The sequence below is a fragment of the Melozone crissalis genome, unplaced genomic scaffold (genome assembly GCF_028551555.1).
Source record: "Melozone crissalis strain CALT ecotype California unplaced genomic scaffold, PUWL_Pcris_2 ptg000006l_1, whole genome shotgun sequence".
NCBI classification, from domain to species: domain Eukaryota; kingdom Metazoa; phylum Chordata; class Aves; order Passeriformes; family Passerellidae; genus Melozone; species Melozone crissalis.
In genome coordinates, this window is record NW_026535784.1 from 36,514,761 (window position 1) to 36,527,515 (window position 12,755).

The 12,755-nt window shown below is 37.3% G+C and overlaps 1 protein-coding gene across 1 annotated transcript in view; it reads right to left on the bottom strand.

The window, feature by feature from the left end:
• Nucleotides 1-12,755, bottom strand: part of GUCY1B1 (guanylate cyclase 1 soluble subunit beta 1) — a 41,909-nt gene that overhangs the window by 17,613 nt on the left and 11,541 nt on the right. The window contains exons 3-5 of the mRNA XM_054295213.1: nt 8,353-8,453; nt 7,231-7,349; nt 2,718-2,915 (exon numbers count right to left, since the gene is read on the bottom strand). Coding sequence (XP_054151188.1) covers nt 2,718-2,915; nt 7,231-7,349; nt 8,353-8,453 — 418 coding nt within the window. The remainder of the gene's footprint in view (nt 1-2,717; nt 2,916-7,230; nt 7,350-8,352; nt 8,454-12,755) is intronic.

Sequence of the window (12,755 nt, forward strand, 5' to 3'; positions counted from 1 at the left end):
AGAAGAAAAGTGGATAACAAAGTATTGAACATCAAATTGCAGATATCAACATTATACTAATATAAAGAGAACTGCAGAACTTACTAAGTCAGTCCTGTGTTGGACTGTCATGTAAGATGTTTGGATAAAGACATTTGAAAGGACAAGTCAGAATCTTTCTGCAAGTCAGAAGATGACTCCTGTAATAACATTGGAAACTTTGAGCTAGGCACTGAGGTTTTTATCAGATTCAAAAAAACCCCATTCTTCCTTAAGCAAAATGATAATTAGGTCAAAACAAGAATTTTACAGTAGAGGCACTGATTGGTCCACAAAACCTGAAAGAATTAAAAGCAATTCCATTGTTCTTCTGGGCTGTGCTGTTTCAAACAATGCATTGCTAACAGACTGAAACACAAAGCATTAACTCACTAAATTATGAGGCAAAGAATGGAGATGAAAGAATTTGGTCAATTTTTTCTCCTATTCTCAATATTTTGAACAGTAAAGCTACCTAGTTATAACAATGCCCGACTTTACTTTAAAACCTTCACTCCATACCATTCCTGATTAATATCTGACCTGTGGAGTAACACTGGAAGACTTCAGCATCTGTAGATAAGCTGCAAATTTCAGCTTTTTTTTTTTCATTTTTAGAGAATAAGTTCTCTTCTTATCTACCACTGAAGTTTCTGAGTACCAGTGGAGTACAGCAGTGTGCAATGTCCTAGAGATGTCAAGACATGGGCTTTATTAATCAGGAGAGGCGTGAAAATGTTCAGGGTTAAGGGTACATTCTAACAGGGAGAAGTTTAAAACTGGGGTAACAGACAAAATAAGACAATATAAACTTTCTTCAGTTTAGAGTTTAATACTATTTTTAGGCACCTATGTGCCTCTACCTCAGACAGTCTAGAAAAACAGTGTAGATTTAAATTAGACTTTGCATTCATTTTCTAGTAGTAGACTAATACTATTAAATATCTATTTGCTTACAGTACAACTGTAAAATTTCCAGAAGAGCCTAAAACAGTCAAATTAATATAAGAAGTAAATACATAATTAATATTTAACCTCTTTAGAACACATATTATTTGTGAGAAGTTCTAGATGGATATTAATACAATTTTCTCAGCAAAGTAACCTTCAGATTGAGAGGACAGTTTATCAAAAGTTTGTGCTGCTAGATGCTTTGGACAACCCAGATTTCTCCTCTGCCCCATGGATCACTTTTGCCTCTGTGTGGGACCTCTGAGAGACAAAACACTAAGCCACGTAAAGGAACACATGAAGATTAAAAAATCCAAAAAAGAAACCCTGTTGTTTTGAGCCCAGTTCACTTCCTCAGTATAGTTTATTTTATAACTTGACACCAGCTGGAAGGCAGAGCTGAAGAAGCTGCTGAAGGACAAACCTGAGCACTGAGAGAACAGGGACTGCTTAAGCTGCTACCAAAAGAAATGCTTGTCAAGCAACAGCTTCAGCACTTTTGCAGCCAACTTTTCAACATGGTGCTCCTTGTCTGTCTCAACACTTCAAATAAACAGGGAACTAAAAAGAGGATTGTTTTGATTGTGTTGTATCCTTCTGTATCTGATTACCAACACCTGCTGCAAAGTTTGAACTGTGGCTTTCTACAAAATAGAATCTAAACAAGGACACAAGTATATCACCCACTACACACAACTAGACATCTACTATAAACTTGAGCTAGCTTAGAACAGGAAATCTAAAAGGCAAATACTTCAATATGGCAGTAAAAATATCTTTGTTATTGGATTGCTTGCAAATCTCTTACCTGAGCAAGATCATGTTTTTGTGATAAAATAACGAGAGGATTTTCTCAGAGAGCATACAATGAAACTGCTAGAAATGTAATATGACTAGGGAATATTTAAAAACCCCAAAGATTGATTGATGTATCTGCTTAGATTCTTTTCTACTTGATGAAAAAAAAATTATATTAGTTTCAATATTTCTAACGGAAAAAAGCTTTCATTTTTTGTTTCTCCCCCCACACCTTAGACCAAACTCTGATTTTATATTATTACATATACAGGACCTGATTAATCAAATCTTTCTGTTACTCTGTATGGGCAAAGAAGAAGTCGCTTTCCCATTTTACAAGCAAGAGAGCAATCATGTCATTACATTAACTAAGGAACATTTTTTTCGCTTCTGGGGCTCTGGGGCTTTAGGTGCATATCCAGTCACACTTCCATGCAATGACAGCAGGAAACCCATAAAAATATCTTTTTTTCTGGCCAGAACTTGGCATGCTGGCTGGGAAGAAAGCAGTGCTTGCTGCCCAGGCCTCACCAATGAAGATCAGCCTCACAGTCTGCACACAGATTAAGAATACAGGACAAAGAGGAAATGTCTGTGTTCTCAGAGAACACAGCAGACAGTAAGAAATATATGCCAAACATAAAATAAAGGGGGGAAAAAAGCACCCCAAATGAGCCAGTATTAATTTCTTTACATGTGATTTTCTGAATAAGGGGATATTGTTCTGTACTGTTCCCAGTTAGGTCTGGCTGCCAATTAGAGCTGGCCTTCTCAGCACATAGCTGTGTCCTTCAAGCAACACAAATGGTGATGGCTCTTCCTCAGAGTCAGTACTGATGCCACTTCTTCACAGAAGATAGCAACAGTGAAAATTACTGCTTGCCATCACTTCACCTTTGATTTTCTTGGTTTTTTCCTATTGAAAATGAGTATACTGCTTCAGACATTACCTTCATGTCTATTTCTGTACCATGGATCTGTTGAGCTACTGTTTTGATGATGCCAATGACAATATCCTGCAGACCTTCTCTTTCAGAATAGTAATGCAGAATGAGTCCCTTCCCCTTCTCTGCATCCGTGCATCTGAAGGAAGGGGCTCGCATCCCCGGGTAAATTGTAGCCAGGTGGTCATGCAGAGCATCCAGGTTCTGGAAGAAGAAATTAAAAACATGATTATAAGGCATTCACTCACTATTTATGAAGAAGTTAAGCACATATTTTGTCCAATCTGAATGCCCCCTTTCTCCTAGTGCTCATACTTCTACACATTTGCCTTATTCTCTGTAGACCTGCCATCACAGCAGGCTTTTCAGGTAGCCCAAAATGTTCTATCCACCATGGCAACATTTGAACAATGAATGGCATAAAAATAAGGACTACTATAAATTACTCCAGATAGCAGGAAGTTGTGCTTGATTATGCTGTATTTTGAAACATTCAGATGATTAAAGACCTTCTGTGTGTTTCTCAGTCTGGTTCCTCATCCAGTTTCATTCCTCCCAATTCTTGTCTCTATAATCTACTCTTCAAATATGAGTTCAGGAGCCAAATACAAATAAGCATGTCTGAATAAACATAAATCTTTGTCCTTATTATCAGTGAAAAAGCCTAGTTCTTACACCTTAAAATCAAGTTTACAGGGCCTGACAAAGTTCAAATTTTAAAGTAAAGATTTAAATGCTTGAAAGACCAAACTTAAATATATCTTTTCTTTTGACAATAATTGAAAAACTCCACAAAATAAACAGAAATAGCACAGCTGTTGTAATGATTTATCAGGAAAAGTTGTTCAAAAAAGGGAAGAGATTTTTTTTTCCCTGCTATTCTCCCAGATACCTCATATGTTTAACTTTAAATTTCAACCAGACAAATTGTGATATGGAGAGAAAAGCTAAATTATAAACTTAGGCATACCTAATCAGGATATTAGAGAGAACAGTGAGATCAAAATCACACTTAAAACACAACACTTGATTCAACTTTGATTGTGAAGCAACTATCAAGGATCCAAGGTGCTATTTACTGTACGTTTAACATAGAAAGAGAAATCTAGTTTGCAGGATAGAGCTGCAACTCACAATTTTTTATTTATTCTCTAAAATTCACACAACTCTTTGCATCTTAAGTCCAGAACATTACTGCATATTTTAAATGTTGTTCTCTCACTGCCCTGCAAGTGACTGCTACCACCAGGCTTTGCATATTGTTTTCTGCCAACATAGGAAGTGAAGTGAAAATATTTTCAATGTGCTGTCTGGGAAATTCTCCACCTTTCATGAGCATCTGTCGATCATCAATTTGTGGAGGCACACTGAACTTGATTTCATGTGAGCTGTGAAGTGCTTGAACAGCTGCCTTTTCTCTCGGAGACCTCCAGACAAAATGACACTCTTAGCAATGAATTCCGTGGGATGCACTTAGCCTGGAATTTCCTCCTTCAGTTTTTCAGCTTGTTTCAAATTCATGTTTTTGTTGCTATATCAACATCTCCAAATTAGAACATGAAGAGGCAACAATCTGGGTGTCAATTCATTCCAGCTGTTAGTGGGCACTGACAAAAAGACATAATGCTTGAAGGCAAATTCTGCAAGAATTTTGCAGGGTTCAAGACAATGAAATTGGAAGAGACTGCTTTGAAAGAGTGTGGATGAGAAAAGAGCAAGAGAGATGACTGACTCTGAAAGATTGCCCCACCATCTCCTTCAATGGATGCAGAGCTGCAGTTTCAGTAGATATGCCTCAGAAACAGCTGGGATATATTGACCTTTTGGAGAAAAACTCCCAGGGAGATACATGGGAAAAGACAATAATCTTTCAGTTACACAGTCACCAGCTGAAGAATTTCAAACAGGGAACAGCCAATGTCAAGGACAGGATTTTTGTAAAATGATTGCCTAAGTATCAACATTTAAAGTAAAGATTTGGCACAAGTGTGACTAACAACTGGCAGTAGCCCCACCCTGCAAAACCACTTTGCCACCCTTCCACTCCTTTATGGCTGACTCTCTCAAAGCAGTGTCACAGGTGAAGTCATTGTGATGTATCCTTCAGCTTTTACTCTCTAATCTTCCAGAGTGGGGACTTACAGCCCACTGTATTCAAAACCTCTCTCCGAGACATAATCAAGGAGTAGACAGATTTTTCCAGATCCTGAAGCTGAAACCACTCCTAGACCTAGACACTGTCATTGTTACTCCTACTCCTATTTCTTTGTTGTGCTCAATCCATTTCAAATTGATAGAATTGAAAGAATTAATGTTTTTTTTTCCTGTATGTTCACCTGCTGTGAGCCAGAGGTGAGGTCAGGTACAGATCATAGTAGGCCAAGCTCTCTCCCTGAATTCTTGGCTCCTACACTGCTCAGATGTATGCCAGAGCTTGTGCTGGGACCAAAGAACAATTCCAGAGCTATGAGTGATCAGAACAGTGATCAGCTCCATGGAGAAACACAAGGGAATCTCCAGGAAAGAACAAGCAGTCAAACTAAATGGGGCTGATCCTGGTCTGTCTAAAAGTGAGAGCTGTGGTTGGCACCTGAAATACAAAGATAGGCTGTTCAGTGCTGTCTGGTACACAGCACCTGGAGACTTATCTAAAGGAGGAATTAATCCCCTGAATTTCAATGCACTGCAAGTATGAAAGTCTAAACAGCCATGTAAACAATTCCTTAAATGAGAGAACTAACCACTTTGATTTTCATTCAACAGAAAGTTACTAAACTGAACATAAATCACACTTTGGGTTTCTTAGGAGGTACCTCTTTTCACATTGCTTCTCTTTGGCACAGTGTCTTCCAACATCATTTGCAAATTTTCCATGCTTGAGTTTTTCACATAAAGTATAAATATTTGATTTAGTTGCCCTTTTTATTTTCCTCTTTCATGAAGCTTGAAGTACCTGTGTTTCAACTACGAATAAATGAAATTTTCTTGAGATGTCAAAGGAAATGGAATATAAATGTGAGATTTATTTTTATATATTTTAAAAAAACTGCAGTTCTCAATTATTTTGTATGTATCCTGGGCTCCGTATACATTTCAAGAAGCACATTTTGGAACTCTATTATGTTAAGAATCTGAGAAAAGTTTGGGACATTAAACCCAATCTGCACCTATTTTTGTAACAGGTATATAAAGTCGTTTCCTGACCTAATATGACTGCTGGAAGATGCAAAAGTAATAAATCACAGGTAGTGTTGATTTTCCATTGCAATAAAAAGCTAAAAAAGTACACTTCTGGCACAGCTACTAACACATTAGTCCTGTTAACATTTAGAGAAGTATATAATAGCCAATGTCATCTGTTAACACTGAAATTCAAACAAAGCAACTTAAAATACTGTCATTCGAAGAATATAAATGTAAGCTGTTTCCACTTTTGTAGATGTTTGGTGTGTATAACAACCATGTCCAGTCCTTCCACCAGCACACATGGTACGGAATGAAAAGAGAAGTATATGGAAAAGGGCATGAGGGAAAGCAAACAGAATCTGTATTTCTGGCCCATACATGAGCAACCAAAGTTACTCCTGTATAAAACCAAAGTATCTGAAGGCTTGCTTTGAAGGTAGCCTGTGAATGAAGCTATGAAATATAAAGGATGTCACATCCCACAGTGGTTTACAGATTGCTCCATGATGTGTTGGAACATCCACATACCCTGTTCTGTCCAGCAACTACAGTTTGTCGGATTTGTACAAGAAGTCTGGGTTGACTGCATCTAGGATGCTCTGGAATGATGCAGGTTTTGGGACAGAGAGACACAGAAGTAAATATTCAAGTAATCCAACAAACTATGATTCTGCTGTTTCCCTTAATGCTGGAGAGATTTTAAGGGTACAGATGACAAGAGGCTCCTATATATTCAGAGAAAATCAAGAATTTTGATAGACAGCTTTTGGGCACTCTCCAGTTCAATTCTTTTAACCTCATTACAGTAAACAGTTCTCTCTAAGAGTCATGTAGATCACAAATCTTAAATACAAAGTGCTTACAGAAGTGAACAATCTTCAGGTGACAAAAAGGCCATTTTTCTACACCTAGAAATAACACTCTAGAGAAGACCCCACATTTCTTCCTTGCTATTAAAGAATCATTTTAATTTTGTTTGTGTTTATAATGCAGTATCATGCTGTTCTGCAGTATCCCATCCCCAGTTCATGGATGAAGGACAATATCTTAAGAGATAAGCTGTTATGAACCCTTGCTCTGTACATAACATACTATTAGAAATATCCAGTATCTATAATAAGTCAGAGATAACAGAAGAAATATCATAAAACCTGAAGATCACATTTTCTGTTACAATAAATAAGGTAAGTCTACTTATCACAGACCACCCCTGCAATCAGTTGCATATGAATACTCCTGATGCAAATTTCTCTTTGGAATTTCAAATTAAATTTCTTTTGACTAGGCAACAATTCTGTCTGGTATATGAAACATTTTTGCAAAAAATTCTTACCTGCAAAAACTCTCTGACATTTGAGCCCAAGACACGTAGAATTGTATCATAACCAGATTCTTGACAAAACACAAAAAACATCTTCCCAAACATTTGAAGAATTTCCCCAGCATTTAAATCTAGTTAAAACAGGAAAATATGATTCAGTCCAAACACTGTATTTCATGCACTTATTTCCTTACTTTTGCATTCAAAAACAAGAAAGACAGTACCTAAACACTATCCAGATCCAGTAGGTTAAGAACAAAGCAAGATTCAGGGTTCATATGGCAAATAAAGAGTATCCAATTGAGGAATTTCATTAAGATTTGCCAATTACTATTACTATTTCACCACACTGTGCATTTCACACATGTATAGCATTTAGATTTTGATACAGAAAAATGAATCACTTCCTGAAAATAAAGGAACTTGGTTGTTAGTAGTGCTTGCCTCAGCAGAGCTGATTCCAATTTACAATAGCATGAAACCACATCAGCTGCTCCAATTCAGCATTACTACAGTCATCAGTCTTATAGATTCTTGGCTAATTACTGATGCAGAACAATTTCATACCCCACTTGGGCCTGCAGATAAAATAATGCTGATGGGCATAATTCTACCTTTTAAATTCTAGACCAGAGTTGCAATGATTGAAAATGAATGCAACCCAAATCAATGGCTGATATGCAACTAAATGAAATGTGTCCATGCCACAAGCATTTCTGTGACTCAGCACTGTTCTTCAGCAGAGATCAAGGATTCATTCATTCATTCATACATTTATTCATTCACTGCTCTTGCAGCAGTGGTTGAAAGTTGCAGTTGCAGCAGGTGTTGTTACTTCACGACTGCTCATTACACTGCCCGTGTTGTGTGGATGAGGTATATTTCTTCAGTTGAACATGGAATACTTTGGAAATAATAAAAATAATTTCAAGCAATAAAATAAGTACATTTTTCTTAGAGAAATAAAGAAATACAATTCTCTCTCCTAAGATTAAAAAAAAAATTTGTGACCAATACTCCATTTTCACTTCCCCTGTGCTAAATCCTGTTCCTCTCTGCTGCATAGATTTGGGGGGCAGGAGGATATTACCTTTTTTCTGATGAATAGGTAAAGAAGATATTGGCATTACTTACTAAGGACCTTGCTTGCAGCTGCAACGAGGTCATAGGTTTTGGAATCATCATAAATTATTCTGACCAGAAACTGTCCCTCTTCATCCAGCTGCGCCTCCTTCCTAAAAAGAAAATGGAATAAAATCTTTTTGCTTGAGGGAAAAGCACCATATGGATAAAAGTCTTTTAAAACAAATAAGCCTGTATAGTTATTTAAGACAGATAATTAGAAATAAATTTTTCCCATATCCCAGTCATTAGTGTACAATACAAATATTTCAGACCACAAGTGTTCTGAAAATAATAATTAGCTACAAGAAAATAAACATGATTTTTCAGTACAGAGCCTCAAAAAGAAGTTGCCGTACTAGTAAAGACACAATCTGCATTTTAAAATAAGAGACTATCCAATAATGCATCCCATGATGGGCTCTTTAAACACTTTTTGCTTTTTCATTCCATCACATTTTAATTAGACTTTATTTACAAAAGGCGTGGGATGTTTCTAGCAACCATTTGCACATACGTCCAAAGAGGAATTTAAAATACAGATGCAGGTACCAAATCAAATGTCTTTTTTCAGAATTCTGCACACACCAAGCAGATAGGAAGAAAAAGGATGCTAGGATTTTGCAAGGCCTTGTTCTCATATCACACATCTATTCTCACATGTAAAACGTCACCACTTAGCTAAAGCAGAATAAAAATACACATTTCTTCACTAAAGGAAACAACTCTCTACCCCAGGTTCAAGACAAGACTCATATATATATGTCCTGTGCACACTTACACCAAGTAAAAAACCAAAACAAAATGACTGCTTTGTTTTTCATGTCCTTTCCTATTCTCTTCAACTTGAACATCAAGTCAGCAGCTTGTCCAAAAGGCAGCACAAATCTGTAGGGTTTGTTTTTTTACTGAGGAAAACAAGTTGATCCCCCAGACAATGAATGTGCCTCCCAAGCTTTGCCTCTGGCACAAGTGAGTTACCAGGGAGGACCCACGTGTGCCTTGCTCCCTGTTTTACCCTGTCTGCACGGCACAGGAGCCAGGGCACTGGTGCTGCAGGAGTGGTGAGTCCCAGCTCCTGGGGCACCGCCATGGGCAGGCAGAGCCCAGGACACTGAAGAGGCAGCTCCCATGGGGCTGGTGCTGCTGTGCACAGAGCATGCCAATGGACATGGCCCTGGCTCGGCCCAGTTGCATGTAAAGCAGCATTCTGTATTTGCTCTTATGTCCCTTGCACATTTTTCTTCACCAAATGAGGAGATGTGCAGAGAGGCCTGCTGTGTTCTCTGATGAAGTCGTGCCCTGTTTATGGAAGTCCTGATCTGGAAAATGAGCACAGCCTCCTTTCTCAGTGTGCTTTTTAAAATAGGCGCTCACCTCCTGTGGTGTTGCCTACCATGACTCTCTATAGAGATAGTGTGCTTTGCAGAAATAATGATGAAATGAGACATTTGTAAGTACTCATGCTATAATTGATGTACTTAGAATATATTTTGGCTCAGCAAAACTAATATGATCACAGCATCATTACTATATTTGCAGGTGGAGGGTCACAGCTACCTTATTAAAAAGAAATTACACCCTTTCATCTAAATGTATCTCTATGCTGCAGTTCATTTCAGGAAGTCAAAAGAAAGGCAAAGAGACAGCAAAGCCTTGAAGTGAATTACTGAATCACATCTTGCATCACACCAAAAAAAAAAACCAATCAGTACCCGATGTTGCTCTTTAGAAAAATACCCTCACAATTAGAAAAACTATAAAAAAGGCAGATTATGAGGTAGGTTCTTAAAAAATTCTAAGGACAAGGGATGCAAATCAAGACATTCCTCAACTTGGTAGTAGTATAATTGTTTTTCTAATGTACAAATTAAAGAGGACAGTGAGTAAACAATTATTTACTAGTACCATGGTAATGAAGAGCTTTTACCAGAGTACGACTGGTAAATTGAGTAAATACAAAGACATGCTCTTTGAGATATGGCTCAAGCCTACAGAGCCAGTATTTCTAACTTCTGAATTTTTCTGGGTCACCAGAGGAATTATAAAGACCTATAAAAAGTAGAATTCTAAATCTACTATGTAAAATCCTGCATCCCCTTTCATATCAAAGACTTTCTCTCCGTTATCATAACATAATCACCCATAAATTAAAATCAAATTCTTTGACTGTAACTCAGGTTTCAATTTCCTAAAATGGTGTCATTGATTTTAAAAGTAAATTAATACAAAATAATAATGCCTGCAGAACAATTCAAGCATTTACAGATGTAGTGGAATTATCCATCCATAGAAATAGAAACATTTCCTGAGGTACTCAAAGGGAAGAGGTCTGAGAATTAAGTACTCTGGCTGATCTTAAAACTGCTAGATGGCAAATGGTACTGCTGGGGAGGACTGATTCCCATCTCATATGGCAGTATTTTATTGATTTAAGTGAAATGACTTGTCATCTAACCCTCCAGTTTGTAATCATCAGTCTTTGGTAATCTGTTCACTTAATGGATATCTGGAACCCATTATTTTCTTATTCCTCTTCATCTTCCTTTAATCTTGCTCCTCACATTCTTCCCACTGTCCAAAAATTACACAACACTGTTTTTATATTATTTTAAAAATATATAAAAATATATTCTTTATTTACCAGAAGTATTGAAACTGTTACTTGACATAATCATTTTTATACTCACTCCAAGAATGATGAACTGAACACAAGCTAAGCAATTTTCCTAAAGAAAAATGACAAGGTTATAGGGGAGGTGTCACTAAATGTACCTCATCATTCCACCTAAAAGTAACATCATTCTTTATCCAATGACATGAAAAATATTATAATAACCTTAATTAAGCAGGGTCCTAAGCAGGAAGAGAGGTGGGAAATGATGTCTTGAAACATAAGAGATCAATCAGGGACAGGAAGGTAAAGTTTACAACTCCCAAGAACAGAACTGAAATGAATGAGAAAAGAAAACCATCTTGATTTTTTGGTTCTCATACCATGGTCTGTAACAAGCCAGCTAGTTTGGAGGGATGTTTGCAAAGGGTGAACAAACTTTCCCACATCTCTAATACATGCTGTGCTTTCTTTTAGTCTCTCTGATCTGAGCCAAACCACAAAGGATAATACACACATCTGGAAAAGCAATGAACATCCTCAAAAATCCTGCATACTTACACAGTTCAGTAGACACAGCTTTTCTGTGTGAGAATTTTCTCTATGAAAAATTGACCCAGTTAGATGTTGGTAACTCTTTCAAAACTTCTTGCATTTTTTTCCAACTACATTGACTGGAACTTTTCCTGTTTACTTCTCTGTGCCAAGCCATGCTTCTCTTTTTCTTATTTTATTTGTCTTTAGTTTACTTTGTCACAGTTTTTCTTCAATATTTGCGATTTCTCTGAGACACCACTTTTTAAAATCACTCCTGGTTGTTTCAGTTATTTCATTCTATTCTACTTAATTATTTTAACTATTTTTTTCCTAGTTTACTCTAGATGCTTTGGCTCACTCAGCAGCCATCTTCTCTGTAGCCTTACTGATGTATTTCCCACTAAAAATATTTTAAGTTGAGCAAAATTTTCTAGAAAATTTGTCAAAGTAAATATTTACTCCTGCAGGGGATTACACTTTTCAGTTACTTCTCATGCAGGCAAAAATTTCTTTGCTTGTTCTACAAATATGGCAAATATCATGACAATGGCTAATCAAAGACCATGTCAAAAGATAAACTGCCTTTTTAAGATGCATACTTGAAAATTATTAAATTTTAGAACTTTCTTCTTCCATTCCAAGTCCATTCCTTCATATTCTGAGATCTGTTGTGCTGGTGCATCCCAGCACTTTAGATAGGTGTTGAGCTGAAATAAAATTCAGTTAGACATCTGTTTTTCTGTATTATTTTTCTGCTAGATGAATTTCCCTGTCTGCTCCATCACCTGTTCACAGAAGTTGCTCTGCATACAGACCACGCATAGGCACAGTGATTGTGGACAGGCTTCTGAAGCCCTTCTGCTTCTCTCAGTTATCTAACAGCAGTGAGAGCTTCCAAAAGTCTTTCTCTCTGAAACACTACTCTTAAGACCATATGTGATGGGAAAATGCTGCTGTGAGTTCATCCAAAATGGCCACTGGAAAGTGAAAGCAATGCTACTTTTTCAGAGGCACTGGTCCTTCAGCAAGGCTACAAAACAGCAGGGCCTCTAAAGAACTTGTGTGAGAGCATCACAGCTATCAGCACCAGAGGCTGACCATGACTGACCTCCAGCAGCCCAGGACACAGGGCAGTGTCATTCAGGTGAACACCTCAAATTGCTTCCCCAAGGCTGCAGCTTTCACACTTCATTACCTGACCCTACCTGATTTCTCAAAGCTGCCTGCACTTACACTCAGGAAATGGTTTTATAACACAGGTGAG